General features: G+C 43.8%; 1 protein-coding gene across 1 annotated transcript in view; it reads right to left on the minus strand.

Moving 5' to 3' along the window:
* The window catches only part of LOC115094284 (interleukin-20 receptor subunit alpha-like), a 36,803-nt gene extending 23,694 nt beyond the window's left edge, over positions 1-13,109 (minus strand). The window contains exon 1 of the mRNA XM_029607186.1: positions 12,928-13,109. Coding sequence (XP_029463046.1) covers positions 12,928-12,988 — 61 coding nt within the window. The 5' untranslated portion in view covers positions 12,989-13,109. The remainder of the gene's footprint in view (positions 1-12,927) is intronic.
* Positions 13,110-13,599: the final 490 nt, after the last annotated feature.

The following is a 13,599-nucleotide window of genomic DNA, read 5'->3' on the forward strand; positions in this document are numbered from 1 at the left end:
AGGGCGGCCATAATTTGCATGGGGTGGCCATATCTTGGCGTGGGGCAGCCATATTTTTAGTTGGGGCGGCCATAATTTTGCATATCTTTGTATGGGGCAGCCATATCGTCAAGTGGGAAGTCCAGGCTTTATGTGGGGCCCCCAAGTTTGCAAGTGGCTCCCAAGTGCCCAGGTTCATGCCGGGGCAGCTAGGCTAGTGCGGGGGCATCCATGTTCTGGGTGCAGGGCGGCCATGTTCTGGGTGCTGGGCGTTCTTGATTTTAAGGGGCAGCCATGTGCAGCTATGTTGCAAAGGAAGGCGTACTAGTGTGGTGTGGGCGGTCGGGCCATCTGGGGCTGCCTCATTTGTTGTCAAGCAAATATATGTCTTATTGAATGCAGCCATTGTTTTTCTGCCATGCTTCCTTTTTTTATAGCCACTGCACTACATTTCAAGGCGCTGATATGGCCCCAAAGCATAAAGACGTGTTAGCAACGCGACCTCAGTCCCAAGTTGTCAAGGCGAGAATGGAGACCCGGAAGAAGGAGGTGCCAAAGAAAGGCCAGGCTCCGAAGAATAACCGGGTTGAGGATGAGGCCCCTCGCAGAAAGCAGAGATCATTGAACCACAGTTCCCATCGCAGTAGACGTGCTGCGACTCAGGCAAACCGATCTGACATTGATGAGCTCATGTCTGAGCTTCGCGAACAGGCTGAGTCTCACGGCACAGATTGGCTGAGGCAGCGTATGGCTGGACCAGGAACACTGGATAAAGGCGGGTGAGCCAGCGGAACTAGACCTCCTAGCCAAGAAGTGAGGGACTCTGCCACTGGGAGAAAATGGGCCAGCCCCCAGAACAGAGGTAAGACAGCAATCAGCCTCATCGAATCTGAATCCGGTTCCTCCTCCGACAGTAGCGATAAGGAGCTAGCCCTGGCCATGGTGATGCAGAATGCCCTGAAGTCGTTTAAGATGAAGTGAGCATCTGGGCGAGGTGGTTCCACAGCAAAGGTGTGGGGCACAGGCCCAGAAGCCTCCTCCGACACGATTGCCGGGATCCCTCCAGGCCTACTTACGGGTTCGCCCCCAGAAGACCCCTTCCCTAGAGAGGAGGTGTTGTGTGCATTAGTGCATAGCAGCATAGTTCATTAGTGCATAGCAGCCCTAGGAAAATTAAGAAAAAGATCTGAAAGCACAAATTTATTGACATTCTCACTGTTAATAAAAGATTTGGAGGTAGGTGAGTCAGAAGCATGGGAAAAGGATGGGGGAGTGATCCTAAAGAGAAACAACCTAATATCTTAAAAAACATACATAACTGGGTCAACACTTTTCATATATTCATGAGTGTGGTAGTTGAGCGTGAGTCGGACTGTTGCGCCCAGTCGCAGATGGCTGCGACCTCTCATGCTCACCTCTTTTTTCCCTGCACTGTCAATCATTGGGAGAATGGCAGCCTCCGCCAACCAATGCCGCCTTCCTCAGCGTCCCCAGGACAGCGTGAGCACTGCCAACCGCCATCTTACTTCCGGCATCACCTAGGCACGCGCACAGGGTGTCCTTATGTATACGTCATGGCGGGAACCTCGGGGGCGTCCCCTCCCGATGATGTCAACACCGCTAGTGTACTTATACTGACTGGCCCATTGCTAAGATGAGTTAGCAAGGAGTTCTCTCTCTTGTTAAATCCACTCTAACTTGGATCTTCTGTTCCAGACTCTTCTCCTGGCATTCGGACGCTCTCAGTACCCACTCCTCGGGGGCTGTTCCACATCTTGGCTATCCGCTTCTCGGAGGGCCCTCCTGCCTGGGACTTACTGACCCGCTCCTCGGGTATCTCTGCTGGGACTTCCTTGTGTGAATACATTCTCCAACTTCTATCAAATTTGCTGAAGATTCCACAGCGTACCCCATTCCTCGGGCCACTACCGTTCTTCAGTCTGTCTTCGCTACTCATTTTGTGCCACAGGATATTGCTCCATCTATACAAGGCCTACAGCCTGGTTCCTCTCTGCCTCCTTAGCATCTACAGTACTGCTGCAGGTATTTTCTCCTCTCGTATCAAGGATGTGTCTTCAGAAACGTGGGACCAGGAGGGTAGAAATAGGACTGTCATCATAATGGGCAATTTGATCATTAGGAATATAGATAAGATGAGTGACTGGTGGGCTTAAGGATCTCTTGGTAACTTGGTGTGAAGGTAGCAGACCTCAAGCATCATTTAGATAGGATTTTAGAGAGTACTTAGTAGGAGTCAACTGTCATAGAAGAGGGAAGTACCAGCACCCAAATCCATCCTTTCCTTTCTGAACACTCATGCTCTTCTCATCTACTCATGCTCTTTACAGGTCTCCCAGCAAGCTCTCTCTCTCCACTACAATCTATCCTAAATTCAGCTGTGTAACTTACTTTTGCCAAAGTCATTACAGCCATACAACCCTCTTCTGAAGTCACTGCTTTGGCTCCCTCTCCATTTCCACATGCAGTTCAGGCAGCTCTTACTCACCTACAAATGCCTTCACTCTGCAGCTCCTCACTATCTCTCCTCTCTTATTTCTCCCTACACCCCAATCATGCACTCTGCTCATCAGACAAGTTACTCCAATCTATGCTCGTCTCTACTGCCAAGTCCCTACTCTGTGCTTTCCACCTGGCTGCACTATGTGCTTGGAATAGACTTTAGTCCTGGGAGAATTCTGCACTACTGTGGAGCGCAGAATTTGTGCAGAATTCCCCCCCTGTGCAGAATTGACAAACTCTGCGCAGAAAATAGCAGAGGAGACCCTAGCATGCCGCGAACAGAGCGCGTCCCACGTGTGCTGCAGGGCGCGCTCCGCTTGTGGCGAAAAAGAAGGCCCGGGTGCGCCGTTCATGGTGAAAAGGGAAGGCCCCTGTTCGCAGCACACGGGGGCCTTCCCTTTTCACCGCGAACGGCATGCAGGTGAGAGAGAGAGCAGGAGGGTGTGAGAGAGAGCATGGGAGGTAAGGGGGGAGAGAGAGAGCAGGAGGGTGTGAGAGAGAGCATAGGAGGTAGAGGGGTGGGGGGATGCTTGAGTGTGGGTTTCAGAGAGAGGGAGCCTATATGAGGAGATTGTGAAGGAGTGTGTATGTGTGTGAGAGATTGGGAGATTGTGCATATGAAAAAGGGATCGTGTGTATGTGAGAGTGCTAGCCTGTGTGAAGGGATTGTGTATGTGTGAGACAGAGCCTGTGTGAATGGGTGCGTGAGAGAGAGATATAGATATAGTCTGTGTGAGGATGTATGTGTGAGAGAGAAAGGAAACTTGTGAGGGTGTGTATGCAAGAGTGAGGGCCCTGTATGAGGGAATGTGTGTGTGCAAGAGAGTAAGGGGGCCTCTATGAGGGTGTATGTGTACTAGAGAGAAGGAGCATGTGTGTGAGAGAGGGAGGGACAGAGGGAGCCTGTGTGAGGGGCAGCACTGAGAACAGGGTCAAACTCTGGGACGTGATAGAGTGGAAGGGGTTGAGCCTAAAGCTGGAGGGGAGAGATACTTGCAGGTAAGAACATAAGAAAATGCCATACTGGGTCAGACCAAGGGTCCATCAAGCCCAGCATCCTGTTTCCAACAGTGGCCAATCCAGGCCATAAGAACCTGGCAAGTACCCAAAAACTAAGTCTATTCCATGTTACCATTGCTAATGGCAGTGGCTATTTTCTAAGTGAACTTAATAGCAGGTAATGGACTTCTCCTCCAAGAACTTATCCAATCCTTTTTTAAACACAGCTATACTAACTGCACTAACCACATCCTCTGGCAACAAATTCCAGAGTTTAATTATGCGTTGAGTAAAAAAGAACTTTCTCCGATTAGTTTTAAATGTGCCGCATGCTAACTTCATGGAGTGCCCCCTAGTCCTTCTACCATCTGAAAGAGTAAATAACCGATTCACATCTACCCGTTCTAGACCTCTCATGATTTTAAACATCTCTATCATATCCCCCCTCAGTCGTCTCTTCTCCAAGCTGAAAAGTCCTAACCTCTTTAGTCTTTCCTCATGGGGGAGCTGTTCCATTCCCCTTATCATTTTGGTAGCCCTTCTCTGTACCTTCTCCATTGCAATAATATCTTTTTTGAGATGCGGCGATCAGAATTGTACACAGTTAGGGATGTGAATCGTTTTCCATATCATCTTAACGATAGAAATCGTGTGGCAGGGCAAGAAAATCGTCTTAGGCACGATTTTTTAGTTAAAAAATCGTTAAAAATCGTTTTTTCCGATTAGTGCGCACTAACTCGAGTTAGTGCGCACTAACGGGAGTTAGTGCGCACTAACTGGGAGTTAGTGCGCACTAACTGAAAATGATACAATTTGACACTTTTCAGGTCAGTTAAGGTCAGTTTAGGAATGAATATGTATTCCTATTGGCTGCCCTCTTATTTATTCATGTTACCAAGTTTCCTACTGACAGTATATGGGGGATGGGAAATGGAAACAGTTGGTAGCTTGACAAAACAAGTAATGTGATCAGTCAATGTGACTAGAACTTGTGCCCTAACCCTGATACCAGGGGTATTGTGATCTTCCTGCACACAGTGCCCTATCCCTATTAATACCAGGAGTGTTGTGATCTTCCTGCACACAGTGCCCTATCCCTAATACCAGGGGTGTTGTGATCTTCCTGCACACAGTGCCCTATTCCTGATACTGGGGGTGTTGTGATCTTCCTGCACACAGTGCCCTATTCCTGATACCGGGGGTGTTGTGATCTTCTTGCACACATCCCGATATCAGGGATAGGGCACTGCATGCAGGAAGATCACAACACTCCTGGTATTAATAGGGATAGGGCACTGCATGCAGGAAGATCACAACACTCCTGGTATTAATAGGGATAGGGCACTGCATGCAGGAAGATCACAACACCCCTGGTATCAGGGATAGGGCACTGTGTGCAGGAAGATCACAATACCCCGGAGGAGTGAGGGTCAGGCAGCTCCCCCCTGTCTGTGAAGCCAGCCTCTCACTAGTAATGCAGGGAGGGAGCTGTCTCAGACTTCACCATCCTCCCCCCCCCCCCCTTACCCACACACCATTCACTAGCTGGGACATGGGGGAAGTCAGGAGTGAGGGTCAGGCAGCTCCCCCCTGTCTGTGAAGCCAGCCTCTCACTAGTAATGCAGGGAGGGAGCTGTCTCAGACTTCACCATCCTCCCCCCCCCTCACCCACACACCATTCACTAGCTGGGACATGGGGGAAGTCAGGAGTGAGGGTCAGGCAGCTCCCCCCTGTCTGTGAAGCCAGCCTCTCACTAGTAATGCAGGGAGGGAGCTGTCTCAGACTTCACCATCCTCCCCCCCCCCCCCTCACCCACACACCATTCACTAGCTGGGACATGGGGGAAGTCAGGAGTGAGGGTCAGGCAGCTCCCCCCCTGTCTGCGAAGCCAGCCTCTCACTAGTAATGCAGGGAGGGAGCTGTCTCAGACTTCACCATCCTCCCCCCCCCCCTCACCCACATACCATTCACTAGCTGGGACATGGGGGAAGTCAGGAGTGAGGGTCAGGCAGCTCCCCCCTGTCTGTGAAGCCAGCCTCTCACTAGTAATGCAGGGAGGGAGCTGTCTCAGACTGGTATCAGGGTTAGGGCACTGTGTGCAGGAAGATCACAACACTCCTGGTATTAATAGGGATAGGGCACTGTAAGAGATGACTGTAGTAGATTGAATAAAGATCTGATGTTTCTGCTCTCCTCACACCAAACAAAAACAACACACAAGCAGAGAAGCCCTTCTTACAAAGCTGAGCTAGTGAGTTAAGTAGGAGGAAAAGTAAACATACTGGTGCCAGTGTGGCTACTTAAAAAAATACACTTACCAACAATCAATTACATATATTTGAACTGTGTACAGTTCCAGCCAGGACCACCTTTCTAAAATGCACAGTGATTGGCAAATTCAACATGCACTAGCATTTCAGGTGCCTGCTAACAAAAATAATAAACAAACAAGTTCTAGTCATGTGAGTGCTGATCATTACATTACTTTTTTTGTCAAGCTTCCAACTGTTTCCATTTCACATCCCCCCAACCATATTGGTAACATCAATAGATAAGAGCACAGCCAGCCAATAGGAATACATACATACATATTCATTCCTAAGTGACCTTTACTGACCTGGGAAGTGTGAACACTTTGTTTCATTTTCTGTTGGTGTTCGTTAGTTTCCAGTTCCATTTCCCATCCCCCCAACCATCACCTCAGTGGTAACCTTGGTAATATCAATAGATAAGAGGGCAGCCAGCCAATAGGAACACATATTCATTCCTAACTGACCTTCAGTGACCTGGAAAGTGTTTATTTGTATCATTTTCAGTTAGTGCGCACTAAATCGAGTTAGTGCGCACTAACGGGGAGTTAGTGCGCACTAACTCGAGTTAGTGCGCACTAACACGATTTAACGATTTTTAACGATAAATCGTTAGAATTTCTATTGTATCGTGTTCTATAACGATTTAAGACGATATAAACATTATCGGACGATAATTTTAATCGTTGAAAAACGATTCACATCCCTACACAGTATTCAAGGTGCGGTCTCACCATGGAGCGATACAGAGGCATTATGACATTTTCCGTTTTATTCACCATTCCCTTTCTAATAATTCCCAACATTGTTTGCTTTTTTGACTGCCGCAGCACACTGAACCGACGATTTCAATGTGTTATCCACTATGACGCCTAGATCTCTTTCTTGGGTTGTAGCACCTAATATGGAACCCAACATTGTGTAATTATAGCATGGGTTATTTTTCCCTATATGCATCACCTTGCACTTATCCACATTAAATTTCATCTGCCATTTGGATGCCCAATTTTCCAGTCTCACAAGGTCTTCCTGCAATTTATCACAATCTGCTTGTGATTTAACTACTCTGAACAATTTTGTGTCATCTGCAAATTTGATTATCTCACTCGTCGTATTTCTTTCCAGATCATTTATAAATATATTGAAAAGTAAGGGTCCCAATACAGATCCTTGAGGCACTCCACTGTCCACTCCTTTCCATTGAGAAAATTGTCCATTTAATCCTACTCTCTGTTTCCTGTCTTTTAGCCAGTTTGCAATCCACGAAAGGACATCGCCACCTATCCCATGACTTTTTACTTTTCCTAGAAGCCTCTCATGAGGAACTTTGTCAAACGCCTTGTGAAAATCCAAGTATACTATATCTACCAGTTCACCTTTATCCACATATTTATTAACTCCTTCAAAAAAGTGAAGCAGATTTGTGAGGCAAGAGTTGCCCTGGGTAAAGCCATGCTGACTTTGTTCCATTAAAACATGTCTTTCTATATGTTCTGTGATTTTGATGTTTAGAACACTTTCCACTATTTTTCCTGGCACTGAAGTCAGGCTAACTGGTCTGTAGTTTCCCGGATCGCCCCTGGAGCCCTTTTTAAATATTGGGGTTACATTAGCTATCCTCCAGTCTTCAGGTACAATGGATGATTTTAATGATAGGTTACAAATTTTTACTAATAGGTCTGAAATTTCATTTTTTAGTTCCTTCAGAACTTTGGGGTGTATACCATCCAGTCCAGGTGATTTACTACTCTTCAGTTTGTCAATCAGGCCTACCACATCTTCTAGGTTCACCGTGATTTGATTCAGTCCATCTGAATCATTACCCATGAAAACCTTCTCCATTACGGGTACCTCCGCAACATCCTCTTCAGTAAACACCGAAGCAAAGAAATCATTTAATCTTTCCGCGATGGCCTTATCTTCTCTAAGTGCCCCTTTAACCCCTCGATCATCTAACGGTCCAACTGACTCCCTCACAGGCTTTCTGCTTCGGATATATTTTAAAAAGTTTTTACTGTGAGTTTTTGCCTGTACAGCCAACTTCTTTTCAAATTCTCTCTTAGCCTGTCTTATCAATGCCTTACATTTAATTTGCCAACATTTATGCTTTATCCTATTTTCTTCTGTTGGATCCTTCTTCCAATTTTTGAATGAAGATCTTTTGGCTAAAACAGCTTCTTTCACCTCCCCTTTTAACCATGCCGGTAATCGTTTTGCCTTCTTTCCACCTTTCTTAATGTGTGGAATACATCTGGACTGTGCTTCTAGAATGGTGTTTTTTAACAATGACCACGCCTCTTGGACATTTTTTACTTTTGTAGCTGCTCCTTTCAGTTTTTTTCTAACAATTTTTCTCATTTTATCAAAGTTTCCCTTTTGAAAGTTTAGCACGAGAGCCTTGGATTTGCACACTGTTCCTCTTCCAGTCATTAAATCAAATTTGATCATATTATGATCACTATTGCCAAGCGGCCCCACCACCGTTACCTCTCTCACCAAGTCCTGTGCTCCACTGAGAATTAGATCTAAAACAGTTGGGGCCTGAGAGGGCAAAGTGGCCAGGGGAGTAGGGAGAGCAAATGGAAGGGGAGAGCGAATGGAAGGGACACTCTTACAGTGAATTTCTAGGGAAATTCTGTTCAAAATATTTAAAATTCTGCATCTTTAAGTAATAACTTTTTTCTGTATTAATTTAAAATGTAATTACTTAAAGACTGTCATGTAAATTGTGTTATTTTGACCAATATAAAGTTTGCAGAATTTTAAGTTTTTGTGCGCAGAATTTTAAATTTGTTTGCACAGAATTCCCCCAGGAGTAAGACTTCCTGAGCTGGTGCATCATGCTCCTTCTCTTACTTTGTTTAAATCCCATCTAAAAACCCACTTTCTTGAGGCTGTTTTTAGATCTTAAGCCTGAATGTCTGCCTTCAGCCTCATTAATTTTAACCATTATCTTATTATATGAAACTCCCCAAGTCTCTCAGTTTGTATGTTTGTCTTGATTAGATTGTAAACTCTATAGAGCAAGGATTATTTCCTATGTATTAGGGATGTGAATCGGGCTTCGGACAACTGAAAATATCGTCGATATTTTCAAAATCGTCAACGATAGGAAAACCCCACGATATTGTTCGTGGGGGTTCTCTTATCGTTTTGGGGGAGGGTGGGAAAAACGGCACACAAAAATAACCCCTAAACCCACCCCAACCCTTTAAAACTAATCCCTTAGCTTCCCCCACCCTCCCAACCCCCCCTAAAAAACTTTTTACAGGTACCTGGTGGTCCAGTGGGGGTCCCGGGAGCGACTCTTTGGAAATTAGCGTAATGCAATTTGCTAACACTGTCCGCAAGCTTTGCACCTACTATTTTGGGTAGGCAGCCAAGAGGGGTAAAATGGCACATGAACTTTTAAACTGTCATGTATGTGCATTGATTTTCTTCCTCAATCTAAATCCAGTCCCAGGAATAACTCCTCATAATCTGGCTAAGTGTATACACATTGTGGAAGGCTGAACTTTTAGCCACTCTGAGGGCAGAACTTTTCAAACAAAGCAATCTAGATGGGTTCACCTCTTTTAATGTGGCTAGATTGCTCTGGATTTACCAAACTGCAATAAGACTAGAACGTGCAAAACAGTGTTAATCGCACAATAAATGCTGTTTATTATGCAATATAGCCTATATTGCACCGATACCGCACAATATTCATGATATTGCACGTTTTTTTTTTTTAATTCCACCCTTTATTGAAATTAGTTGTTTTGCATGTATTTGCATGCATACAAGTAACTAAAGCATGCAGAGCAGCTAATGCCTAGCCAATCTAATGCAAATAAAATAATGGGGCTGCCTTCCAAAAAAAAAAAACAGCTGCATTATTTTATCGCATTTCAAGGAGTTGTATTTATTTTTTTCCAGGGATATTGGGATGCTAATGCGAATCCCGATGTCCCTGAAATGCCTCTTAAAGGGAAACACGGCCCAAAAGTAATTCCTCCCGCAAAGTTTCAAAATCCCCCCACCCGCTGTCACTAAAGGCAGAGCAGCCTAACCAAAGTTTAAAAATAGAAAAATTACTCGCAAGGTGATGCCCCGCCTCCTTCCCAAATTCCTCCTCTTTGAACAAAATTCCTCCTCTCCCTACCAAAGACACCCCTCCCCCCAATCCCTGGTGTCTACTGGGGTCCCCCACTGCCTCCTGGTGGTCCAGAAAGTCCTTGTACCTCCCCTACCTCAAAGGGGACAGTGACAGCCCAAAGTGCCCCCTGGATCCAGGCCGATAGACACCATCTTTCAAAATGGCATTGACTGGCCTTTGCCCCTATCATGTGCCCTACCATTAGCCCTTCGTTAGAAGGTACAGATGGCGCTCTATTTATAGGGTGACTAATAAAGACATAGAAGAAATGTTAATTTCCATAAAACAACAGGATGTATCTAACATTCTTGCTTATTCTGGCTCATCCAGGGCCCTAAGTCTTTTCAGAAGCTATATAAGGGGATTGTTAACGTCTCTCTATCAGAAGATATGTTATTGAGTTTTATCGAAAAAAGTATTTTAAAAGTAGCTTTGGACCCTTTGAGCCAGGGAACTATAGGCCTATCTCAAATATTTCTTAAGTTTAACACATTACAGAAAAATGTATACTTAGCTTCAGGATTTTATAGGCAATAACAATATCTTAGACTCCCATCAATGGGGGTTCAGGTCAAACCATAGCACAAAGACCTTACTAACATCAGTTGCTTATATTCTTTCGCACGAAGTGGACAAAGGCAGGGCAGCTCTACTAGCATTCTTAGTATGTTGTTTGCCTTTGATACCCTTAGCCACGAGATTATTTAACTAGGCTAGTAGAGACTGGAGTTAGTGGCACTGTTTTTAAAGTGAATTCTTTTTGATCCTTCCACACTCAGCAGGTCAGAGTGAAGGAGATTTTCTCTCTTCTGTACAAATAATTACCACTGGTGTCGCAGAAGGATCAGCCCTATCCATGATATTATTTAATCTGTACCTGCTCCCACTTCAAAATCTTATTGCATCTCATGGGATACTACAAACTATATGCAATGACATACCTTCCCACAGAAACGTTTTCATAGATCACATTAAAGATGTTGTCTCGTCTAAATGGTGTGGACCCCCTGATGGCCACTAATAAGCTTCTTTGAAATTCATCCAAGACAGATTTTTTGGGTATTAGTCTATTCCTTACCCTCGAAGGTCGAGAGCAGTACAATTTAAAGGGCAGGTTTTCTCATGTTTAGCCGAAGTTTGTCACCTGGATATCCTTCTAGACAATAACCATTAAAGCCATTAAAGACAATAACCATTAATAACCATTAATAACAATTAAAGCCAGTTTTAAAAGCTGCCTTTTTTAAACTTTGGTGCCTCTGATATATTTTATGCACAGAAGATTTCAGACCAGTTGTCCAAGTTTTTCTTCTAACTTCATTAAATGACTGCAATGTAATTTATTTTGCCCTCCCCCCCCCCAAAAAAAAAAAATAATTAAAGGTCCTACAAGTAGTTCAGAACTCTGCGGCACGATTTATTACTGGTTCTAGAAAATACGAACACGTGACCCCCCACCCCCCCATCCCCAGACTGACTGAATTGCTCTGGCTCCCCGTCGCCTTGCACGCTAAGTTTAAGCTTCTTATTTTAATATTTAAAGAATTTCAGAATGAGGATCATGCGTGCCTAAAATCATTATTAACTTTCTTTGCTCCTGATTGTGCTGCTGATAAACATCAGCTCACCCTTCTCTTAAAGATTATTTTTAACAGACAACTCAGAGTCATGCCTTTTCTTTTACCTGCCTACAAACTTGGAATGCATTACCTTCAGCCTTGAGACAGAAAACAGGTTTGTTATAATTTAGGAAGAAACTGAAAACTCATTTTAATAAATTCCTTGTTAGGAGGGCCTGATGGTTTCTGGGTATATTTTAATTCTTTGCTCATTTTAATTTTTTTACCTTAATTTTAATTTATTGTATTAATTAATTTGAATTTATTGTATGTCTTGACCTATTGCTACTATATCCATATTTAACATTATCTTGTAATCTACTTTGAACAATTTTAGTTTACTTTATCAAATTTAATATTCTGCTTTTCCATTATCAAATAAAAGCAAATAGAAATGTTTTAAATAAATAAATGCTACCTTCCCCAACACACACACACATATTTTATATATATATATATATATATATATATATATATATATATATATATATATATATACACACACACACACATACACTTTCATTTTATGCCATCTCTTCTCCTGACTTTCTTACCAGTGACCAGAAGGGCAGTTGCTCAACAAAATGTTGCCTCAGGCAAGGATTGCTTTTGATACCTCCATCCTTTCAGGCTCGTGTGCTCACAGTCTTGCAGACTGTCTCAAAAGGGCAGCATGGCACCCTCCCCCAGCCTCTTGGTATATGACATTCCCAATACCTTGCTGCTCTGCAGATTCAGGCCATTCGTAGGCAGAGCCCACCTACTCGGTCATCACAAAAAAATCTCCATCATGCTCCCTAGTTCTAAAATTTACTGTTGCATCCAACATCCACAGAGATACTTTGAGGTCACATTTCAAAGCCATTTACCCGAGTCAAATGCCCTGGCCGAAAACTGACCTCCTCTGCTCAGCTCAAAGTACCCAAGGCTTTCACCATGCGCATACTTTCAGCCCAGGGGTGTGCTCAAGTATGGGGTGTGCAGACATGTGGTTTACAAATTGTACACACGCTATTTTGCCCCTGCTAGGTCGCTGCCCAAAATACAGCTGCAAAGTTTGTGGGGATTTATAATACACACACTTTACAAATGTTAATTTTCAAAGGGAAACAACACGGTTGGATTCCCTTTAAAAAAATTTGCTGCAACATATGCAGTTTAGAATCGCCTCCATAAACATCGTGGATTATTCACAACTACTTCCTTTATCAAAGAGTAGCCCCAGTGCTCCTCAACTCTGCAGACAAATACTGACAACTTCCTACTGAAAGTACAATAAAGTGAAGTTTAAAAAAAAAAAAAAAAAGCTATGCAGCTATGAACCTAATAGATCACGTTTAGAACAATTTGAGGCAGACTTACCCAGTACTAGGACCTGATCAATAGAAAACAGTACTATGGCCAGTGCAATGCTCAACATCATGTACACCTCCACATAGCTGATGAAGCGGTCCCATCAATCTGTCCCATTCTACTGTAAATCATAGCCATCGAGACTCAACACAGAGAAAGGAGAGAAGAAACTCAGAAACCACGTAGTTACTTGCAGGTGATGGTGATGACACGGTTTAAAACCAGTTCTTCAAAAACCATAGGAAGGGTGGAGAAAACATAGCTGTGTCACATGACGCACACGTCTGTGGTTATATTTCATGTGCATTTACCTCCAAGGATAGATACAAAACAAAACAAAAAAAAAAAAAAAAAGGCAGAGTGATTCATGATCCGTGGGTCTTATTAACCCATTAAGTACATTCTGAATCACAAACTCTCGCCGGTGGTTTTAGCCAGTGACTTATCTATCTGATGCAATCTTAATACAGTCATGCTTTTTGAAAAAAGACTAGAATATTGTGTCCAGTTTTGGGGAGGTTTTTTTTTTTTGGACAGGGGACTTCTGCCCTATGATTGCTTCTCTTGATTGGGAGATAGAGTCTGTGACTTTAGACAACAAAATGCCCGACGTGTCTCAGAGTGAAATATTTTGATCACAAGTTGTATTTATGTATTTAGACTTGATTATCCACTTTTATC

The sequence above is a fragment of the Rhinatrema bivittatum genome, chromosome 6 (genome assembly GCF_901001135.1).
Source record: "Rhinatrema bivittatum chromosome 6, aRhiBiv1.1, whole genome shotgun sequence".
Classification (NCBI taxonomy): domain Eukaryota; kingdom Metazoa; phylum Chordata; class Amphibia; order Gymnophiona; family Rhinatrematidae; genus Rhinatrema; species Rhinatrema bivittatum.